Source organism: Dendropsophus ebraccatus, chromosome 6, assembly GCF_027789765.1.
Source record: "Dendropsophus ebraccatus isolate aDenEbr1 chromosome 6, aDenEbr1.pat, whole genome shotgun sequence".
NCBI classification, from domain to species: Eukaryota; Metazoa; Chordata; class Amphibia; order Anura; family Hylidae; genus Dendropsophus; species Dendropsophus ebraccatus.
Genome location: NC_091459.1, coordinates 124776897 through 124799065, shown reverse-complemented (window position 1 = coordinate 124799065; position 22169 = coordinate 124776897). Strand labels below are relative to the sequence as shown.

Here is a 22169-nt window from a genome sequence, read left to right as displayed (position 1 = left end):
GTGGAGTGTGAATAAGGACCTGAGACCTGTGTGACGTAACACAGTCCTGGAGTGTGGACATAAATCTGAGACCTGTACCACTTATACTTTCCTCAGCTAAACAGCACCACTGTGTGTGTAATAAAACCATAACTTTACGCCTCTGTATGTGAAGAACAAATAAAATTAAGTTGTTAGAACCTAATTTGATCTGCAATTGTCTTTATTTAAAGGGGAACCACCTAAAAAAAACACTCAGCATTTTTAGTCTCTAAATTATTATTATACGGCTACGTTTATACTTTTGGTGCTGACACGTGGCAGAGGAATAGCACTATGTGCGAATATTATCTTTACTATAGGACTCGTATCATCCAGAATATCACTACTATCTATAGAGCAAAGTACAAATTATCACTACAGGCGATCAACCTTTATCCTCCTATTCCATCATATTACAACATAGGATCTATCTGGGTTGAAGCCTCTTCTCCTATTCCATGTGCTAGATGACTGAATGATTGTGTCCCCCGACTTTATGATTATACATAGCCCCTGATAAATATAACCATGTTTTTTGCATACAGCTCCCAGGCAAACCTATGTGTCCCCATATTTAAAGGCTACAGAACAAAACCTGTCTAGTCTGATTCTGGATTAACAAAAAGAAAGAAGCAGGTTAAGTTAAAGGGGTATTCTGGTTTTTTCTGACTATGCTCAGGGCACAGTTCAATTTAAAAAAATATATATACTTACCTCCCCTAATTCTGCTGTCTCTAATTTCGGTCCTCTACTGTGCTGTACTTTGTGTCTGTGTTGCACAAGGACCTTCTTGCACAGCCAATCACTGGCTGAGATGGTATACTGCTGCGACTACTGATTGGCTGAGTGGGAAAGTCCTTGAGGTACACAGACACAATGAAGTGCAGCACAGTGGAGGACCGAAACAGAGACAGCAGGGTAAGTATAGATTATTATTTTTTTCTCATTAAGGGAGTGCAGAATATACAATTCAGTATCATACATCTATTGCTTGAACCAAGGCTCTTCCACCACAACCCTTCTGTCATCTGATATTTTTTAGTGAATTACAGGTACCATAAGGTCTGTATTCTGCTGGTGAGTTTTTGTGCCTCTTGATGTCATGGTTATCTTCTACTCCACACTGGTTTTCCTGGTTGTTCTCTGTATAGAACCCAAATGGTGATGCTGCTTGTCAGAGCACTAGTATGGCGTGCCAATATTATCTTTACTATGGGACCTGTATCAGCCAGACTGACACTATCTGTAGGGCAAAGTCCAAGGTATCACTATAGGTGATCAGACTCCCCCTCTCCACCATATTACAGTACTTGAATTTAAAGCTTCTCCTCCATGTGCGGAGTATTCTTCGTACCTAATCCAGGTATGGTGCGGATATACTTTCAGCCGCCTTGGGCTAAAATTTCAAAAATACATTTTTCCCTCAATCTGCACACAAAGCCCCATAATGAGAATGTGAGAACCGAATGGATAATTTATTGGAAGGGAAAAACTAAAATCTCCCATCACCATCAGTATTCAGAGAGGATACTCAGTATTAGGTGAAGGCCCTTTGGCAGTGAATCCGGCCGCCAGTCTTTTTGGTTATGAGCAGGGCCGGATTAAAGAGGGGGCAACAGGGGCACCTGCCCACGGGCCTCCACCACTAGGGGGGGCCCCCACCAGCAGGAACCCGGAAGTGAGTGAAAACAGTACCTGGGGAGTGAAAACAGTACCTGGACACAGCACTGGACAAACTACATGCTGTCCAGGGAAGGAGGGAGGTGTAGGGTTAATCCTGTGTAAATACCTTCTGCCCAACAAACTCAGACTCCCCCCTGTCAGGCCCTGAGTGGATTCTTCCTGTCAGGATGTCTGTCTTCTGCCGATGACCTCACTCCCCCCTCCCTGAGCAGTGAAACCTGATCTCTCCAGCAGCAGGAGATGACATCATGGAGCCTGCTGGAGGATCTGTCACAGCGGCTGCCAGGCTGAAGATACAGTACAGAGCCAGAAGAGAGAAGAGCCAGGAGAGAGAAGAGCTAGGAGAGAGAAGAGCCATCCCCCGCCCAGATCAGGTGAGTAGGAGGTGTTGTTTTGTGTTGGGGCACATCAGAGCAAGGGTATATACTTTGGAGGACATTAGAACAGGTGTATATACTATGGAGGACATTACAGCAGGTGTATATACTATGGGGGACATTACAGCTGGGGTATATACTATGGAGCACATTACAGCAGGTGTTTATACTATGGAGGACATTACAGCAGAGGTATATAATATGGAGGACATTACAGCAGGTGTATATACTATGGAGGACATTACAGCAGGGGTATATAATATGGAGGACATTACAGCAGGTGTATATACTATGGAGGACATTACAGCAGGTGTATATACTATGGAGGACATTACAGCAAGGGTATATACTATGGAGGACATTACAGCAGAGGTATATAATATGGAGGACATTACAGCAGGTGTATATACTATGGAGGACATTACAGCAGGTGTATATACTATGGAAGACATTACAGCAAGGGTATATACTATGGGGGACATTACAGCAGGGGTATATATACTATGGAGGACATTACAGCAGGGGTATATACTATGTGGGACATTACAGCAGGGGTATTTACTATGGGGGACATTACAGCAGGGTTATATACTACGGGGGACATTACAGCAGGGGGATATATACTATGGAGGACATTACAGCAGGGGTATATATACTATGGAGGACATTACAGCAGGTGTATATACTATGGAGGACATTACAGCAGGGGTATATACTATGGGGGACATTACAGCAGGGGAATATATACTATGGAGGACATTACAGCAGGTGTATATACTATGGGGGACATTACAGCAGGGGTATATATACTATGGGGGACATTACAGCAGGGGTATATACTATGTATGGGGACGTTACAGCAGGGGTATATACTATGGGGGACATTACAGCAGGTGTATATATACTATGGGGGACATTACAGCAGGGGTATATACTATGGGGGACATTACAGCAGGGGTATATACTATGGGGGACATTACAGCAGGGGTATATACTATGGTGGACATTACAGCAGGGGTATAAATACTATGGGGGACATTACAGCAGGGGTATATATACTATAGGGGACATTACAGCAGGGGTATATATACTATGGGGGACATTACAGCAGGGGTATATATACTATGGAGGACATTACAGCAGGTATATATATACTATGGAGGACATTACAGCAGGGATATATATATACTATGGGGACATTACAGCAGGGGTATATACTATGGGGGCACATTACAGCAGGGGTATATACTATGGGGGCACATTACAGCAGGGGTATATACTATGGGGGCACATTACAGCAGGGGTATATACTATGGGGGCACATTACAGCAGGGGTATATACTATAGGGGTACATTACAGCAGGGGTATATACTATGGGGGACATTACAGCAGGGGTATATACTATTGATAAGGCCAGGTATTGGGATTTTACCTACTTGCACTGTACCTACATGACTACACCTATATATACTGCCCTCTGAAGAGACTGGAGATGATCAGAGCGTGATCAGAGGGTGACAGAGAGATGTTCTGGATGAAGAAGAGGAATGCTGGAAGCACGTCAATGAGAACAGCTCCTGGAAAGTTATCATTTATAGTCACAATACCCAAGGAGAAGAGAGCCAATTTTTGAATAATAAAACATTGCGTTACCTTGACTGCGCAGTACAGGATGCTACTGACCATTTATGGACCGGCCTACCAGAGTGTGACATGTATGTGTCTTGTGACTTGGAACCCCTCCTGTATTGGATGTTACATATTTCATATGAACAATAACGGTCTTGGGCACCACGCATCCCACGCAATTGCGTGGGGCCCCCGACATCCAGGGGGGCCCCGCTCTGGTGCCCAAGACCGCTGCGGCTAACTATGTGCGCTCGTAACGAGCGCACATAGTTACAGGCAGCAGCGGCACTGACAGGGCAGGAGCCATTGGCTCCCTCCCTGTCAGTCACTCTTGTGGCCGCAGGAAGTGTTTTCCCTGCGGTCACAAGAGGCTGCTCTGTGTCTCTGGTGCAGGCGCTCGAGGTGTCACTGGAGTGCCGGTGCCATGACAACGGGAGAGCGGCCTTATGTGACCGCAGGGGAAACACTTCCCGCGGCCACAAGAGGGAAGAGAAGAGACGAGAAGAGAAGAGGAGATGCCGGTCCCAGGTGAGTAAAAATGTTTTTTTTTTTTTTGTGTTATATACTATATAGGAGGTAGAGCACACAGTGGGGGCCTATATAAAACGGGAGGAGCGCACAGGGGGGCTATATAAACGGGGGGAGCGCACAGGGGGCTATATAAATAGGAGCACACAGGGGGCTATATACAAGTGGGGGAGCTCACAGGGGGCTATATACAAGTGGGGGAGCTCACAGGGGGCTATATACAAGTGGGGGAGCTCACAGGGGGGCTATATAAGGGGGGAGCACACAGGGGGGCTATATACAAGTGGGGGAGCTCACAGGGAGGCTATATACAAGTGGGGGAGCACACAGGGGGTATATAAAACTGGGGGCAGCACACAGGGTATATACAACTGGGGGCAGCACACGGGGGGTATATACAACTGGGGGGAGCACACGGGGTTTATACGACTGGTAGCAGCACACAGGGGGTCTATATAGTATACTGGGGGAGCACACAGGGGGGCTATGTATAACTGGGGGATCACATAGGTCTATATATAACTGCGGGAGCACACAGGGGGGGTCTATATACCACTGGGGACAGCACACAAGAGGTATATACTACTGGGGGCAGCACACAAGTGGTATATACTACTGTCGGCAGCGCACAAGGGGTCTATATAACTGGGGGCAGCACACAGCGGTCTTTATTACATTGGGACTGCACAGAAGTGCCTATATGCCTCACTAGTATACTGGGGCACAGAACATACCTAATTATTAAGTGGGAGCACAGGGACACCTTTAATCTGTGGGGGCACAGAGGGGCGTAACTACTATATAGACGTAGAGGGGACCTAACTACTGTATGTGTTGGAGCCTAAAATATTTCTCTGACAGATTCTGGAGGGAAGATTACCAGGAGAAGACTTCAAGGTGGCTCACGCTGGATGGAGAGAGAAAGAAAAAAAAGTAAAAGACGCTGATCAGAGAAGACACCCCCGGTGAGTCACTGGATGTAACTGCACTCTGTTATAGGGTCTGTAGTGATAGGGGTCATGGTGTGGCAGTATTATGTTATGGCATCATTGGTAATATCTTCCTGTTTTGTTCAGAGCAGTTTTGAGGTGATATGTAATCTCTGTATGGTGGTAGGAGGGTTATAAGAGGACTATATAACCTAAGGGGGGGGGCAGCGCATGTCGAGGAGGGGGGGCATGGGGGGGCCCCAGACATGACTTTGCTTGGGGCCCCAGAAATGCCAAGACCGCCCCTGCATATGAATGAGTAGTACCGCCCCATATTCTGTCTATAAAATGTGATTACCATAATAAAACTTGGGCCATTATCCAGGCTTATAATCATGATACAATGTCTTATCTGTGTCCGTGATTTATAAGTGACGAGTTGGTAATACTGCAGGTTACAGCTCTAGATATATTTAAAAAACCATCCTTTACCTGGGTTGTTTCTCCATAGAGACGGGTCAACTTCTAAATTTATACTTATCACTATGGAGGACATTACAGCAGAGGTATATAAAGTATATAGCCTGTGTGCCGCATATGGTATATACTGTATATAGCCTGTGTGCCGCATATGCTTTATACTGTATATAGTCTGTGTGCCGCATATGGTATATACTGTATATAGCCTGTGTGCCGCATATGCTTTATACTGTATATAGTCTGTGTGCCGCATATGGTATATACTGTATATAGTCTGTGTGCAGCATATGGTATATACTGTATATAGTCTGTGTGCAGCATATGGTATGTACTGTATATAGTCTGTGTGCAGCATATGGTATATACTGTATATAGCCTGTGTGCAGCATATGGTATGTACTGTATATAGTCTGTGTGCAGCATATGGTATGTACTGTATATAGTCTGTGTGCAGCATATGATATATAGCCTGTGTGCAGCATATGGTATGTACTGTATATAGTCTGTGTGCAGCATATGGTATATACTGTATATAGTCTGTGTGCCGCATATGGTATATACTGTATATAGTCTGTGTGCAGCATATGGTATATACTGTATATAGTCTGTGTGCAGCATATGGTATATACTGTATATAGCCTGTGTGCAGCATATGGTATGTACTGTATATAGTTTGTGTGCAGCATATGGTATGTACTGTATATAGTCTGTGTGCAGCATATGATATATAGCCTGTGTGCAGCATATGGTATGTACTGTATATAGTCTGTGTGCAGCATATGATATATAGCCTGTGTGCAGCATATGGTATGTACTGTATATAGTCTGTGTGCAGCATATGGTATGTACTGTATATAGTCTGTGTGCAGCATATGATATATAGCCTGTGTGCAGCATATGGTATGTACTGTATATAGTCTGTGTGCAGCATATGGTATATACTGTATATAGTCTGTGTGCAGCATATGGTATGTACTGTATATAGTCTGTGTGCAGCATATGGTATGTACTGTATATAGTCTGTGTGCAGCATATGGTATATACTGTATATAGTCTGTGTGCAGCATATGGTATATACTGTATATAGCCTGTGTGCAGCATATGGTATGTACTGTATATAGTTTGTGTGCAGCATATGGTATGTACTGTATATAGTCTGTGTGCAGCATATGATATATAGCCTGTGTGCAGCATATGGTATGTACTGTATATAGTCTGTGTGCAGCATATGGTATATACTGTATATAGTCTGTGTGCAGCATATGGTATGTACTGTATATAGTCTGTGTGCAGCATATGGTATGTACTGTATATAGTCTGTGTGCAGCATATGGTATATACTGTATATAGTCTGTGTGCAGCATATGGTATATACTGTATATAGTCTGTGTGCAGCATATGATGTATAGCCTGAGAGCAGTGTATGATATATAGCCTGTGTGCTGCATATGGTATGGTATATATATATATGTAATATGCTGCACACAGGCTATACTGTATATTCCATAATATGGGCTGCACACAGCTGTATATTTTAATCCTTAGGGTACATTCACATGTACCATATCCGCTGTATATTCTACACAGCCTTTAAGTACTTTCTGGTTGCTCCTTACTGCTTCAGCTAGTGTACATGGTTGGGAACTGAAGATGGGACTTAGACTTGCAAGTCCAGCTTCCTTCAGCCATTCACATCTGCATATGCTGCTGTGGGGGCTAACACAGTGGGCAAGAGAGCACAGAAAGTACTGAAGTGCTGTGTTCTCGCATTATGCATTATTAACAGAAACACAAAGTGGAAATACACCCCGAGTGGGAATACACCCCTCCCCGTCCTGTCTCTAGGGCCTGGCATCTTCCTCTGGACTGCAGCCTCTAGTGACCATCATATGCAGAACAGAGGAGGATGCTGAGCCATACAGCCAGGAGTGAGGAGGGGTAGATGCTACAGTAAGAAGCAACCTAAATAGATCGCTGTATGGGTTATATTTGAAAAAAAAAAATGGGGGCCCCCCCAACAAAATTTTCGCCCAGGGCCTCCACCAACCTTAATCCGGCCCTGGTTATGAGGCCACAAAGTTTACACCTTGATTTGTGGGATGTTCGGCCATTCTTGTAGGGTCATTGTCTTGTTGGACGGTGAACCTTCACCCAGTTTGAGGTCCAGAGTAAGGTTATCTCTGTACTTTGCTCCATTCAGCTTTCTCTCAATCCTCCCTGTTTCACCCAGATCATGATGCTGCCCCAGAAGGCTTCACCAGTTTAGTCTTGGTTTCATCAGATCAGATAATCTTGTTTCTCACAGTCTGAGACTTCTTGAGATGCTTCATGTACACCTCTAGTGGCTTTCTAGTGTTAGGCAAAGTTGCCAAACGGTCGGGTTTGGCAACGTTCTCCAAAGCCAAACACTCACCATTTGACTCCCAACAGCTGGAGAAGTTGTGTGCAGCTCTATGGAGTCCTGGAAAACATGGATACAGCCATAGGCCAAAACCAAGTTTTCCTGCCAGCCCCAGGGTAGCATCTAACTTCTTTAGACACCAGGAGTCAAATAGAGAACGTTGCCAAATCTGAACCGTTCGGCAAGTTTGCTCAACACTGCTAAGGAGGCTTCTTTGTGGCCCACATTGGTGGAGGCTGCGGTGATGGAGACCTTCTGGAAGTTTAACCCATCTGCTCACAGGATCAAGCAAGACCGCATATAGACAGGGCTGTGTTTATCCAGATCCCGTCCCATCAGCTGAAGAACATCTCAGGGATGATTATTATGAGGTATTGACTGCACAAGGTTGGAGAAACACTGGATATTTTTCCTAATTTAGAACAAGGCGGCAACTAAACTAAATGTCAGCAACGTCATAAGGTCCGTTACCTTAGAAGCCACTCTGGTATCTGTGATCCATACTCAAAACCTTCATCGAACTTTCGGAAATGCTCCTCAAATTCTTTTATGGTGTCGCCAGTGGTAGGACACATCCCTTTTCCAAACAGGTTGTCCACCACGGCCGGATACATGATGCGTCTGACAAGAGAATGACATGCAGGAAATCACTGTGAAGGCATGGAAGGACGCTCTCCTAAGATTATGATCTAGGCAATTCTAAAGGAGCTCTTTAAAGGGGTACTCCAGCGGGGGGGCACTTCTGTGCTGGGACCAGGGAGGAGGTGGCCTAGGGAAAAGACGTCCACCTACCTCCCCGGTTCCAGCGGCGGGTCCCGCATCGCGGCGCTCCGGTGCCCGGTTCCCGGCCGCTTCCGGGTGTTTGACAAAAATTGCAAAAATTGTGCACACATATTCACCTGGTACTGACCAGACGTAGGCCTGCACCTGTTTGTGTGACTTTTTAAAAAGTCGCAAATGATAAATTGGGCGCCAATCCCGGATTATTCAAACTTTTGGCTGAATACTCAAAACAGGCAGATTAAAAAGAATTTGCATCTAAAAATATTTGCCAAAATGGATGAAAATCCAATTATTCACCTAAAAATAGGCGCAAAGCCCTTGATAAATTTCCCCCTAAGTGTCTGTAAAGGGGAATTCCAGCCCGCAAACTTATCTCCTGTTCACAGTACTGGGGATAAGGTTTGATGGTGGAGGGGAAATGCGTATCAACAGAACAGGGGCGGGTTTTTTTGTTATTTGTGGGAGGAGCTTATAAAGCTTTCTGCCCCCATAGTCCGTGTCAGGTGCCTTACCTCACCAGGTCATAGAGCTCCACCGTGCCCTGCGCCTCCATCTTCCCCAGTTGTGCATTGAACTCCCTGCACATACGGGGGATGTAGGGATTCAGTCTGTTCTGCGACAACCTCAGCTTCATCATTTCATGAATTGCGCTGTGTGACTTGTAGAAGTTTTTCTTCTGGATAGAAGCTTTCAAACAGAACACCAGGTCATCTGTAAGACTGCACAATCCAGGAACTCTCCACTTTTAAAGGCATATCCAGCTAAATATATTTTTTCTTTTAGATCAACTGGTGTTACAAAGTTAGATAGATTTGTAAATTACTTTTATTTAAAAAATCTCCAGTCTTCCATATATATATATATATATATATATATATATATATATATATTATGTACCAACAATGGGGTAAGTTATATGGTAAAGTGGAGAAAACTTGCCCTGAGTGTTGGCTATGCGATGCCCCTGGTGACCATGCCCCGAGCCCCTTTTCCTCTGTATACTCCCATGTTACCTGTATACTGGACCGGCTTCTGCACGGCTTGCTGGAAATCCACCTGTTTGGATGTGAAGAACTGAGACACTGCTTCATCCCCGCTCACAAAGGTCAGTCTGTTCCCAGCCGCCATCACTGTGAAAACTGGGCCGTGCTGGACAAAGGAAATTACAATAGTCATTGGTTTTGGCAGAAGGTTTCCGGGAGGTGGTCACCCCACAAATAAAGCACACATGGAGGTAAGCTTCTTGTGTTGGTTAATATCCCCTCCTCATCCTCCCTCCTGCTTACTGTATTGCCAGTGATAATCACCCATGGGCTACTTTCCTATAAGCCCAATATCAGTGCCCCATCAGTCTGTCTGACCCACAACTGATGGAGCACTCACCCCCTAAGCAGGTGTTAGGCAGTAAGCTACAGCTCTATGACACCCATAGATGGCGCTGGAGAGACAGATACGTTTAACCTTGGAGGAGACTAATTTGTATACTTCTTTCCCATATGGCATTGCCTGACTCCATACACCAGCTGTATCTCTTCAATGAGAACCAATACCTCAAGTACTTTTTTAATTCTAAATAGTCTGTGTGGATTAACTTCTTAAAGGAGCTTTCCCCAAAAAGGACATCTATTTCCTATCTGTAAAATACCGGGTAAGTGTGATTGGTGGGGGTCCTAGTGACTGGACCCCCACTGATAGACTCTCATTGTCTGTGGGCTCTAAAATCTATGGGCTGGATGAAGATAGCTGAGTAACTGAGCTGAGTGGAGCTCCAGGATGCATGTCCAACCACCACTCCATTCAGCTGGGTAGGAGCACAAGGGATCCACAGTCCCATCACTGATGGGGTCTCCAGCAGCTGGACCCCCATCAATTATCCTGCAGAAAGGGGGTGGGTGATCTTGGAATAATTTCATCCGCTTGTAGCTACCTCTACATGAAACTTTAAAGCCTACTCCGTGCTATGTATACATTGATCCAGTAATTATACAGTATGCAGCGAGCTCCTAAGCTCCCCCTAGTGGCAGCTGCAGGTAGACAGAATGTTATAATCTCTCTATGTCTATGCACAGAATTTGGAGCCCTGTACATGAAAAACTGATGACCTTATGCTAAAAACATGTGCAGTGGTACCTCGGTTCTCAAACTGCTCAGAACTCAAACAGTATTTTCAAGGAAAATTTGCTTTGGTTCTCAAACACTTTTCGGGCTCCCAGTCTTAAAGTACAGTAATACTGTGGTATTCGAACGTAAATTTGCCGGGAAGTAACGTCCAGGATTCAAATTTTGCTCAGTATGTGGACGTTTTTGCGAGCATGGATGGTGGGTTGTACCTGGTGAGTTTAGCACTGGTGAGGCTTCACATACAGTATAGTACTGTATAAGACTCCTGGAGTGCATATACAGTACAGTAGTAGTACAGTCAGTGCACCACCATCTCCCATCCTGTACTGTATAAGATTGCTGGAGTGCATATACAGCACAGTAGTAGTACAGTCAGTGCACCACCATTTCCCATCCTGTACTGTATAAGACTCCTGGAGTGCATATACAGTACAGTAGTAGTACAGTCAGTGCACCACCATCTACCATCCTGTACAGGCCACCATCTCCCATCATTTACAGTGCTGGAATGGGAGAGACTCTACATAGTAAAGGATGAGTGAGGAGTTAGTGACTACTGTACTAAAATTGCTGGTTTTGTAGAATGTTTCTTATATATAATGTACTGTACAGCAGGGTTTCTCAACCTGTGGTACGCGTACCCCAGGGGGTACACACCGCAGGTTAAGAGGGTACACGGGGAGGGGGGTGGGGAAATAAAATTTTTGTTTTAGTGCCGGGACACTGCTATCACTCAGCAGTGTCCCGGCACCTATCCCCGCGTTCGCTCTGATGTCCCTCCTAGGTGCAGCAGCTCACCTGCAGCTCCCGCGGGTTGGTGATGCTGCTGGGAGTAAGAAGAGTAGTGAGAGCAGTTCCTTTCAGTCGGCGAGCACGCGGTGCGCCGGCAGTGACATCCCCCGAACCCCGCTCTCACTACTCTTCAGCAGCATCACCAGTGTCCTGATACCGCGGGTGAGCTGCTGCAGCTAGGAGGGACATCAGAGTCGCCGCGGGCATAGGTGCCAGGACACTGCTGAGTGATAGCAGTGTCCCGGCACTAAAACAAAAAATTTATTTTAGTGGGGTCCGGGGGGTGTCACTGCCAGTGCACCGGGTGGTCGCAGGGGGCGATTGCGCCTCCAACACTAAATTCAATCCTCTCTTCTCCGCCTCCCTCCTTCACCTCCTCTCTCTCACTCTTTCTCCCCTTGTCCTCCTCTCCCCCCTTCTCCTCCTCTCACCCCCTTCTCCTCTTCTTTCCCCACTTCTCCTCCTCTCTCCCCCCTTCTCCTCCTTTCTCCCCCTTCTCCTCCTCTCTCCCCCTTCTCCTCTTCTTTCCCCCCTTCTCCTCTTCTCTCCACCCTTTTCTCCCCCTTCTCTTCTCTCCCACTTCTCCTCGCTCCCCCTTCTCCTCTTCTCTCCACCATTCTCTCCTCCTTCTCTTCTCTCCCCCTTCTCCTCCTCTCTTCACCCTTCTCTCCCCCTTCTCTCCTCCCTTCTCCACTTTTCTTCCCCTTTTTCTCTTTTCTCCCCCCTTCTCCTTCTCTCTCCCCCCTTCTCCTCCTCTTTTCTCCCCCTTCTCCTTTTCTCTCCCCCTTCTCTTCTCTCCCCCATTCTCCACCTCTGCCCCCCCTTCACCTCCTCTCTCCCACTCTCTCCTCCCTTCTCCTCTTTTCTCCCCCTTCTCCTCTTCTCTCCCCCCTTCTCCTCCTCTGCCCCCTTACTCTTCTTCTAACCCCCCCTTTTCCCTCCCTCCTTCACCTCCTCCCTTCTCCTCTTTTCTCCCCTTCTCTCCCCCTTCTCTTCCCCCCCTTCTTCTCCTCTCCCCTCCCTTCTTCTCCTCTCTCCTCATCTCTTCTCCTCCTCTCTTCTCCTCCTCTCTCTCCCCTTCTCCTTGCTCCCACTCTCTCCCCCTTCTCCTCCTCTCTTCCCACTTCTCCTCTTTTCTTCCCACTTCTCCTCCTCTCTCCCCACTTCTCCTCTTCTCTCCCCCCTTCTCCTCCTCTCTCCCCCTTCTCCTCCTCTCTCCCCCCTTCTCCTCCTCTCTCCCCCCCTCTCTCCCACCTTCTCCTCCTCTCTCCCACCTTCTCCTCCTCTCTCCCACCTTTTCCTCCTCTCTCCCCCTTCTCCTCTCTCCACCCTTCCTCTCTCTTTCACCTCTTCTCTCACCCCTTCTCCTCTCTCCCCCCCCCTCTCTCTTTCACCTCCTCTCTCCCACTCTCTCCCCCTTTCTCCTCTCTCCCCCCTCCCTCCCTCTTTCACCCACTCTCTTCCCCCTTCTTCTCCTCCTCTCTCCCCCCTTCCCCTCTCTCCCACCTTCTTCTGTTCTCTCCCCTCTTCTCCCCCTTCTCCTCTTCTCTCCCCCTCCCTCTTAAACCTCCTCTCTCCCACTCTCTTCTCCCTTTCCTCCTCTCTACCCACTTCTCCTCTCTCCCCCCCTTCTCTTCTCTCCCCCTTCTCCTCTCTCCCCCAACTTCTCCTCCCCCCCTTCTCTTCTCTCCCCCCCTTCTCTTCTCTCCCCCCCCCTTCTCCTCCTCTCTCCCCCCTTCTCCTCCTCTCTTCCCCCTTCTTCTCCTCTCTTCCCCCTTCTTCTCCTCTCTCCCCCCTTCACCTCCTCTCTCCCCCCTTCACCTCCTCTTTCCTCTTTAGACCTCGCTCTGCCGCCCATGGCTCACTTTGCTTCTCCTGGCTCAGTGGCTGGACAAGAGTTTTAGGATTAGGTGAGTATGAAGTTTGTTTTGAGCCATTACTATGTGACAGGGCAGGGGACATTTACTATGGGGCACAGTAGGGAGGGAGGCATTATTACTATGAGGGTAGGGGGTACTATTGCTATATGGAGGGCACAGCAGGGGACATTATTACTATATGGAGGCACAGCAGAGGACATAGTTACTATATGGAGGCACAGCAGGGGACATTATTACTATATGGAGGCAGAGCACGCGGCATTATTACTATATGGGAGCACAGCAGGGGACATTATTACTATATGGGGGCACAGCAGGAGACATTATTACTATATGGAGGCACATCAGGGGACATTATTACTATATGGTGGACACAGTAGGGTTACCTGTATACAGAGGGCAACATGGGGGAGGTATCTGACTACATGGGGGAGGTATCTGACTACATGGGGAGGTATCTGACTACATGGGGAGGTATCTGACTACATGGGGAGGTGTCTGACTACATGGGGAGGTATCTGACTACATGGGGAGGTATCTGACTACATGGGGAGATATCTGACTACATGGGGGGAGGTATCTGGCTACATGGGGAAGGTATCTGGCTACATGGGGGAAGGTATCTGGCTACATGGGGAGGTATATGACTACATGGGGCAGGTATCTGGCTACATGGGGGAGGTATAGGTCTACATGGGGGGAGGTATCTGACTACATGGGGAGGAGGTATCTGGCTATAGAAGGAGGTATCTGAATACATGGGGGGAGGTATCTGACTACATGGGGAGGAGGTATCTGGCTATAGAAGGAGGTATCTAACTACATGGGGGAGGTATCTGACTACATGGGGGGAGGTATCTGACTACATGGGGGAGGTATATGACTACATGGGGGGAGGTATCTGACTATAGGGGGAGGTATCTGACTACATGGGGAGGTATCTGACTACGTTGAGGGTGTTATTTGGCTACAGGGGGCATATCCAGCTCCATGGGACACATCTGGCTGCAAGAGGCATATCTAGCCAAAAGGGGCATATGTAGGCTGCAGGGGATGTATTTGGCTGCAGGGGACATATCTTGCTCCAGGGGCATACCTAGCTAAAAGGGGGATATCATTACCTGTCTAAGCTTCTGCCTGCTTCCCTGGCTCCCGTCTCACTGACTGCCTGCCGCAGCCAGTGATTTGTGACCTGTGAGACTGAGAAGCAGGTGGGAGCATGGTCAGGTAAGTATGATCTGTCAGGCCATGCAGCTAATAAGTTAAATAGGCAGTGGCTACATTCTCGTAGCGGAATGAAAACCTGAAAGAATGCAAAACCATATACCATAACAGTACAGAGTATTGCAGCGGATTTTGCTGCAAAACGTACGCATAACTCTTCCCTAGGGCAAAGATTATAATCAATCGTATCCTTGGGGATACTCGGCTGGAGCATCTTGTCACATGGGGGTACTTGGCTTGAAAAGGTTGAGAAACACTGCTGTACAGTATATAGTGCTGCTGCGTAATGTCCAGTACAGTATAGTGCTGCTGTGTAATGTACTGTACAGTATATAATGCTGCTGTGTAATGTCCTGTACAGTATAGTGCTGCTCTGTAATGTACTGTACAGTATAGTGCTGCTCTGTAATGTCCTGTACAGTATAGTGCTGCTCTGTAATGTACTGTACAGTATATAGTGCTGCTCTGTAATGTCCTGTACAGTATAAAGTGCTGCTGTGTAATGTTCTGTACAGTATATAGTGCTGCTCTGTAATGTACTGTACAGTATATAGTGCTGCTGTGTAATGTGCTGTACAGTATATAGTGCTGCTCTGTAATGTCCTGTATAGTATATAGTGCTGCTCTGTAATGTCCTGTACAGTATAGTGCTGCTCTGTAATGTACTGTACAGTATATAGTGCTGCTCTGTAATGTCCTGTACAATATATAGTGCTGCTGTGTAATGTACTGTACAGTATATAGTGCTGCTGTGTAATGTACTGTACAATATATAGTGCTGCTCTGTAATGTACTGTACAGTATATAGTGCTGCTCTGTAATGTCCTGTATAGTATATAGTGCTGCTCTGTAATGTACTGTACAGTATATAGTGCTGCTCTGTAATGTCCTGTGCAATATATAGTGCTGCTGTGTAATGTACTGTACAATATATAGTGCTGCTCTGTAATGTACTGTACAGTATATAGTGCTGCTCTGTAATGTCCTGTACAGTATATAGTGCTGCTGTGTAATGTCCAGTACAGTATAGTGCTGCTGTGTAATTTACTGTACAGTATATAGTGCTGCTCTGTAATGTCCTGTACAGTATATAGTGCTGTTCTGTAATGTCCAGTACAGTATATAGTGCTGGTGTGTAATGTACTGTACAGTATATAGTGCTGTTCTGTAATGTCCAGTACAGTATAGTGCTGCTCTGTAATGTCCTGTACAGTATATAGTGCTGCTGTGTAATGTACTGTACAGTATATAGTGCTGCTGTGTAATGTACTGTACAATATATAGTGCTGCTCTGTAATGTCCTGTACAGTATATAGTGCTGTTGTGTAATGTCCTGTACAATATATAGTGCTGCTGTGTAATGTACTGTACAATATATAGTGCTGCTCTGTAATGTACTGTACAGTATATAGGGCTGATCTGTAATGTACTGTACAGTATATAGTGCTGCTCTGTAATGTACTGTACAGTATATAGTGCTGCTCTGTAATGTCCTGTACACTATAGTGCTGCTCTGTAATGTCCTGTACAGTATATAGTGCTGTTCTGTAATGTCCTGTACAGAATATAGTGCTGCTCTGTAATGTCCTGTACAGTATATAGTGCTGCTCTGTAATGTACTGTACAGTATATAGTGCTGCTCTGTAATGTCCTGTATAGTATATAGTGCTGCTCTGTAATGTGCTGTACAGTATATAGTGCTGCTCTGTAATGTAATGTCCTGTACAGTATATAGTGCTGCTCTGTAATGTCCTGTACAGTATAGTGCTGCTCTGTAATGTACTGTACAGTATATAGTGCTGCTCTGTAATGTCCTGTACAGTATATTGTGCTGCTCTGTAATGTCCTGTACAATATATAGTGCTGCTGTGTAATGTACTGTACAATATATAGTGCTGCTCTGTAATGTACTGTACAATATATAGTGCTGCTCTGTAATGTACTGTACAGTATATAGTGCTGCTGTGTAATGTACTGTACAGTATATAGGGCTGATCTGTAATGTACTGTACAGTATATAGTGCTGCTGTGTAATGTACTGTACAATATATAGTGCTGCTCTGTAATGTCCTGTACAGTATATAGTGCTGTTCTGTAATGTCCTGTATAGTATATAGTGCTGCTCTGTAATGTCCTGTACAGTATATATAGTGCTGCTCTGTAATGTCCTGTACAGTATATAGTGCTGTTCTGTAATGTCCTGTATAGTATATAGTGCTGCTCTGTAATGTCCTGTACAGTATATATAGTGCTGCTCTGTAATGTCCTGTACAGTATATAGTGCTGCTGTGTAATGTACTGTACAGTTATAGTGCTGTTCTGTAATAAACTGTAGAGTATATTATGCTGCTCTGTAATATACTGTACAGCAGTGCTTCCCAACCTTTTCCACCTCGGGGCACACCTTGGAAAAAAAAATTTCCTCGGGGCACCCCTACTAAATAATGTTCTACAAAATAAGAAAACCGTCATACAGTGACTGACAGGTGACATCTTCTTTGATCTGAGGAGTCACTTTCCCTTTTCCTCTCTATCCGCCATGATGATTTCTTCCAGCTACTTTTCATTTCTTCAAAACCTGCAAGACAAACAATTTAGGCTCCGCACATTTCTAGCAACTTCCTTCCCCTTCGAGTAGGAATGTGGGATGCCCCCTGTATGTAGGATCCCCTGCTGTGCCCCCTGTATGTAGGATCCCCTGCTGTGCCCCCTGTATGTAGGATCCCCTGCTGTGCCCCCTGTATGTAGGATCCCCTGGTGTGCCCCCTGTATGTAGGATCCCCTGCTGTGCCCCCTGTATGTAGGATCCCCTGCTGTGCCCCCTGTATGTAGGATCCCCTGCTGTGCCCCCTGTATGTAGGATCCCCTGCTGTGCCCCCTGTATGTAGGATCCCTGCTGTGCCCCCTGTATGTAGGATCCCCTGCTGTGCCCCCTGTATGTAGGATCCCCTGCTGTGCCCCCTGTATGTAGGATCCCCTGCTGTGCCCCCTGTATGTAGGATCCCCCGCTGTGCCCCCATGAACTAATAATGTCCCCAGAGGTGCCCCCATGAACTAATAATGCCCCCAGAGGTGCCCATGAACTAATAATGCCCCCAGAGGTGCCCCCATGAACTAATAATGCCCCCAGAGGTGCCCCCATATACTAATAATGGCCCCAGAGGTGCCCCATGAGCTAATAATGCCCCCAGAGGTTCCCCCATATACTAATAATGCCCCCAGAGGTGCCCCCATGAACAATTAATGCCCCCAAAGGTGCCCCCATATACTAATAATGCCCCCAGAGGTGCCCCCATTTACTAATAATGCCCCCAGAGGTGCCCCCATATACTAATAATGCCCCCAGAGGTGCCCCCATGAGCTAATAATGCCCCCAAAGGTGCCCCCATATACTAATAATGCCCCCAGAGGCGCCCCCATGAACTAATAATGCCCCCAGAGGTGCCCCCATATACTAATAATGCCCCCAGAGGTGCCCCCATATACTAATAATGCCCCCAGAGGTGCCCCCATGAACTAATAATGCCCCCAGAGGTGCCCCCATATACTAATAGTGCCCCCATATACTAATAGTGCCTCCTGCTCTGCCCCTTAAAAAAACAAACATCCTACTCACCTAATCCGCGCTGTGGCTGCAGGCAGCAGCTCTCCTCCTCCTCTTCGGGCTCCATCTTGCGAGCCGCAGGGACGGGACTTCCAGCAGGCGTGATGACGTCACATGATCACACCTGCCGGAGAGGTCACGTCCCGGCCTCCCATAGGCTGCTGGTATGAAGTGCCGGTGGCCTAAGGGAGTGAATATAGGAGCAGGACGCTGACACTTCCTGCTCCTATATTCTGCTTACTTTAATTTTCCGCCCGCTCACAGTGCAGGGGGAACATGAAAGTGATCCGTGCATCCCGAGAAGCTGCGCGGCCGCAGCTTCTCGGGATGCTTAAAGAGAGAGCGCACATTTCCCTTTGGGATCCCGTGGCACCCCTGGCGGGTTCTCCCGGCACACCAGTGTGCCGCGGCACCCCGGTTGGGAAACGCTGCTGTACAGTATATAGTGTTGTTCTGTAATGTCCTGTACAGTAGCGGAACTACCACCGTAGCAGCCGTAGCCGCTGCTACGGGGCCCGCCTTATCAGGGGGCCCGGTGCCCGATCCTGTAATGGACCTAGCCCCCTGAGAAGACACTCGCAGCACCCGACCGCCGAGCGAGCCTCCCGGGTGCTGCAAACGCCAAACCGCAGTGTGCCATGAGGCCCGCCCACGTCCTCAGCATCTCCTGCGGCACCCGCCCCCTACTTCCCCTGTCCTGCGGCTCCTGCCCCCGTTCTCAGCATCCCCTGCGGCTCCCGCCTTGTCTTGTGTCCCCCCGCGGCCTCCGTCTCCGTCCCGTATCCTCCTGCAGCAGAGGCGGATTATGAGGGCAATCTGGGCCCAGCGCGATTGCCCCCATTATAATGTTGCCACCGCATACCTCTGCATGGTCTCCGGAGTGTAGCAAAGGTCCACGGCCCCCGGATCTATTTCAGGCCGCTCTGCCCCTTTAAAATGTCCGCCATTTTGGAGCAGACGTGCCTTGCCTGTACAGTATATATAGTGCTGGTCTGTAATGTTCTGTACAGTATATATAATGCTGCTGTGTAATGTCCTGTACAGTATATATAATGCTGCTGTGTAATGTCCTGTACAGTATATATAGTGCTGTTCTGTAATGTCCTGTACAGTTATAGTGCTGCTCTGTAATGTCCTGTACAGTATATAGTGCTGCTCTGTAATGTCCTGTACAGTATATAGTGCTGCTCTGTAATGTACTGCAGGGATTATATTGGGCACTATACAATGTAATATATGGGTACTGTAGGTAATTATTGGTGGCTGCTGGAACCAATTAAACACATTAACATTATTCCCTATGGGAAAACACTGCTCGGTTCTCACACTGCTCGGTTCTCACACTGCTCGGTTCTCACACTGCTCGGTTCTCACGCCGCCCGGCTCTCACGCCGCCCGCCTCTCACGCCGCCCGCCTCTCACACCGCCCGCCTCTCACACCGCCCGCCTCTCACACCGCCCGCCTCTCACACTGCCTTCCGGAACCAATTAAGTTCAAGAACCGAGGTAGCACTGTATTATAGGATTATTCATCACTGAATAATGGAACTAAAAGCAACATGAGGATAAAAGGTGGAGACTCCCTATAAATAAAACGTGTGTATAGGGTGACCCAGCACTATGCTCCAACTCACTACTACATGTCAGTACATCCAGCTTACACCCCAGCATTATAGCATTATCTGTATATGCAGCAGTCTGGTTATTATATGTGATATATCAGTCTCCACCTTACAGAATAGCAGATAACTCCTTAGCAGACACCTTTTCCTGTCTATTCTTACTATAGCGTATCTTCTCCATCTCTGTGTCCTCACACTGTAATGTAATGTAGGACTATGGTTATCTTATCCCCATCAGATCTGCACAGCTTATACTACTGTACATTGCTGCGTACCTAGGAGTTGTGGGCTGCCATGTGGCTGCCTCTAAGCTCTGTCCTCTTGTATAATAAACTGAATTGTAATTACACATACAATAAATAGGATATTTTTTGCAACTTTCCAATAGAACTGAATGGAAAAACTTCTGTAACAGCCGACAAGTCCTCGTTCACTTCTTTCACATAAGTTTCCCAAAGTTGCCTGGAAACTCTCGGGTGTCCATTCTGCAAATTTTCTTTCAAATCAACTGATATGAGAAAGTTATATAGATTTTTAATTTACTTCTATTAAAAAATCTCAAGTCTTCCCATACTTATTAGCTGCTGTATGTCCTGCAGGAAATGTTGTTTTATTTTCAGTCTGACACAGCGCTCTCTGCTCACAGCTCTCTGTCTGGGACAGAGGTGGCAGCAGAGAGAACTATGTCAGACTGAAAATAAAACAACACTTCCTGCAGGACATACAGCAGCTAATAAGTATGGGAAGACTTAAAATTTTAATAGTAAAAATGACAAATCTATATAACTTTTTGATATCAGCTGATGTGAAAGAAAAAGATTTTCGCTGGACAACCCCTTTTAAAACTACAACTCCAGCCATGCCCTGCCAGCCTAAGACTGTGAAGGCATGATGGGAGTTGTAGTTTTGCAACAGGTTGGAGAATACTGATCTGATCCGTTGCTCTCCAGAAGGCTGTCAGGGCAGGATGGGACTTGTAGTTTTAGCCATAAAAGGGGAGCCACAGATTAAAGGACACTGATCTAAAGCAATTGTCTCCAACCGATTCCTCTTCAGAAGTCAGTCAGTACATGATGGGGGTAGTAGTTTTGCTACAGCTGGAGAGCCAGAGGTTGGAGAACACAGATTGATAGCAATAGTCTCCAATCCCTTTACTCCCCAGAAGGCTGTCAGGCCATGATGGAAGTTGTAGTTCTGCAACAGCTGGAGAGCCGCAAGTTGGCTGTGAGGGCATGATGGGAGTTGTAGTTCTGCAACAGCTGGAGGGCCTCAGGTTGGCTGTGAGGGCATGATGGGAGTTGTAGTTCTGCAACAGCTGGAGGGCCACAGGTTCTCTGTGAGGACATGATTGGAGTTGTAGTTCTGCAACAGCTGTAGGGCCACAAGTTGGCTGTGAGAGCATGATGGGAGATGTAGTTCTGCAACAGTTGGAGAGCCGCAGCATGGGGAACACTGTCCTATAGGAATGTCAGTAGGTGGCTGATGCCTGCGTCCTATATGGCACCCACAGAACTCAGTCGAGGACCTTGGCTCTCCAGCTGTTGCAAAACTACAACTCCCATCATGCCTAGACAGCCAAAGCTTTAGCTCTCCATGCATGATGGGAGTTGTAGTTCTGCAACAGCTGGAGGGCCAAGGCCAAGGAGTAAGAGGAATAAATAAAAGTTACATAATGTCTTTACGGCTCCTGTGACACTACAACCCCCAGCATGCCCAGACCCCAGCACATTACAGGGCATGCTGGGAGTGGTAGTTCCATACACATGCACTGCACACACACATGCCTTTTACCTTCTGTCTGGCTTCTTCTATATATTCCAGGGGTGATTTGCCCATCTCTAGCGCAGCCCCCAGCCATGGTATCCAGCCTGAGATACAGGGAGGTGCAGGAAGCCTCTGGCTGCTTCTAGTCAGGTAACTTCTCGCCAGAAGCCATGCCAGGAGGGACAGCAGGAGCCCCAGCACTGGGTACAGCCACTCATCCATCATCTCCAGCATCCTGCAGCTTACTGCCACCTGCCTGGCATCTCTGCTGCTGGCTCCTGACACCTGGTGACGTCACGGAGGGGGCGTGCCCACAGCGCAGTGACAGGA

The 22169-nt window shown here is 47.1% G+C and overlaps 1 protein-coding gene across 2 annotated transcripts in view; it reads right to left on the bottom strand.

The window, feature by feature from the left end:
- The window catches only part of CYP39A1 (cytochrome P450 family 39 subfamily A member 1), a 59547-nt gene extending 37439 nt beyond the window's left edge, over positions 1–22108 (bottom strand). The window contains exons 1-4 of one of the 2 annotated variants that reach the window (XM_069974009.1): positions 21867–22108; positions 9846–9981; positions 9345–9519; positions 8521–8670 (exon numbers count right to left, since the gene is read on the bottom strand). In XM_069974009.1, the coding sequence (XP_069830110.1) occupies positions 8521–8670; positions 9345–9519; positions 9846–9981; positions 21867–22073 (668 nt within the window). In that variant the 5' untranslated portion in view covers positions 22074–22108. Of the gene's footprint in view, positions 1–8520; positions 8671–9344; positions 9520–9845; positions 9982–21866 lie in introns of those variants that run through there. The other variant, XM_069974010.1, reaches the window with a different exon arrangement.
- Between the last annotated feature and the right edge of the window lie 61 nt (positions 22109–22169).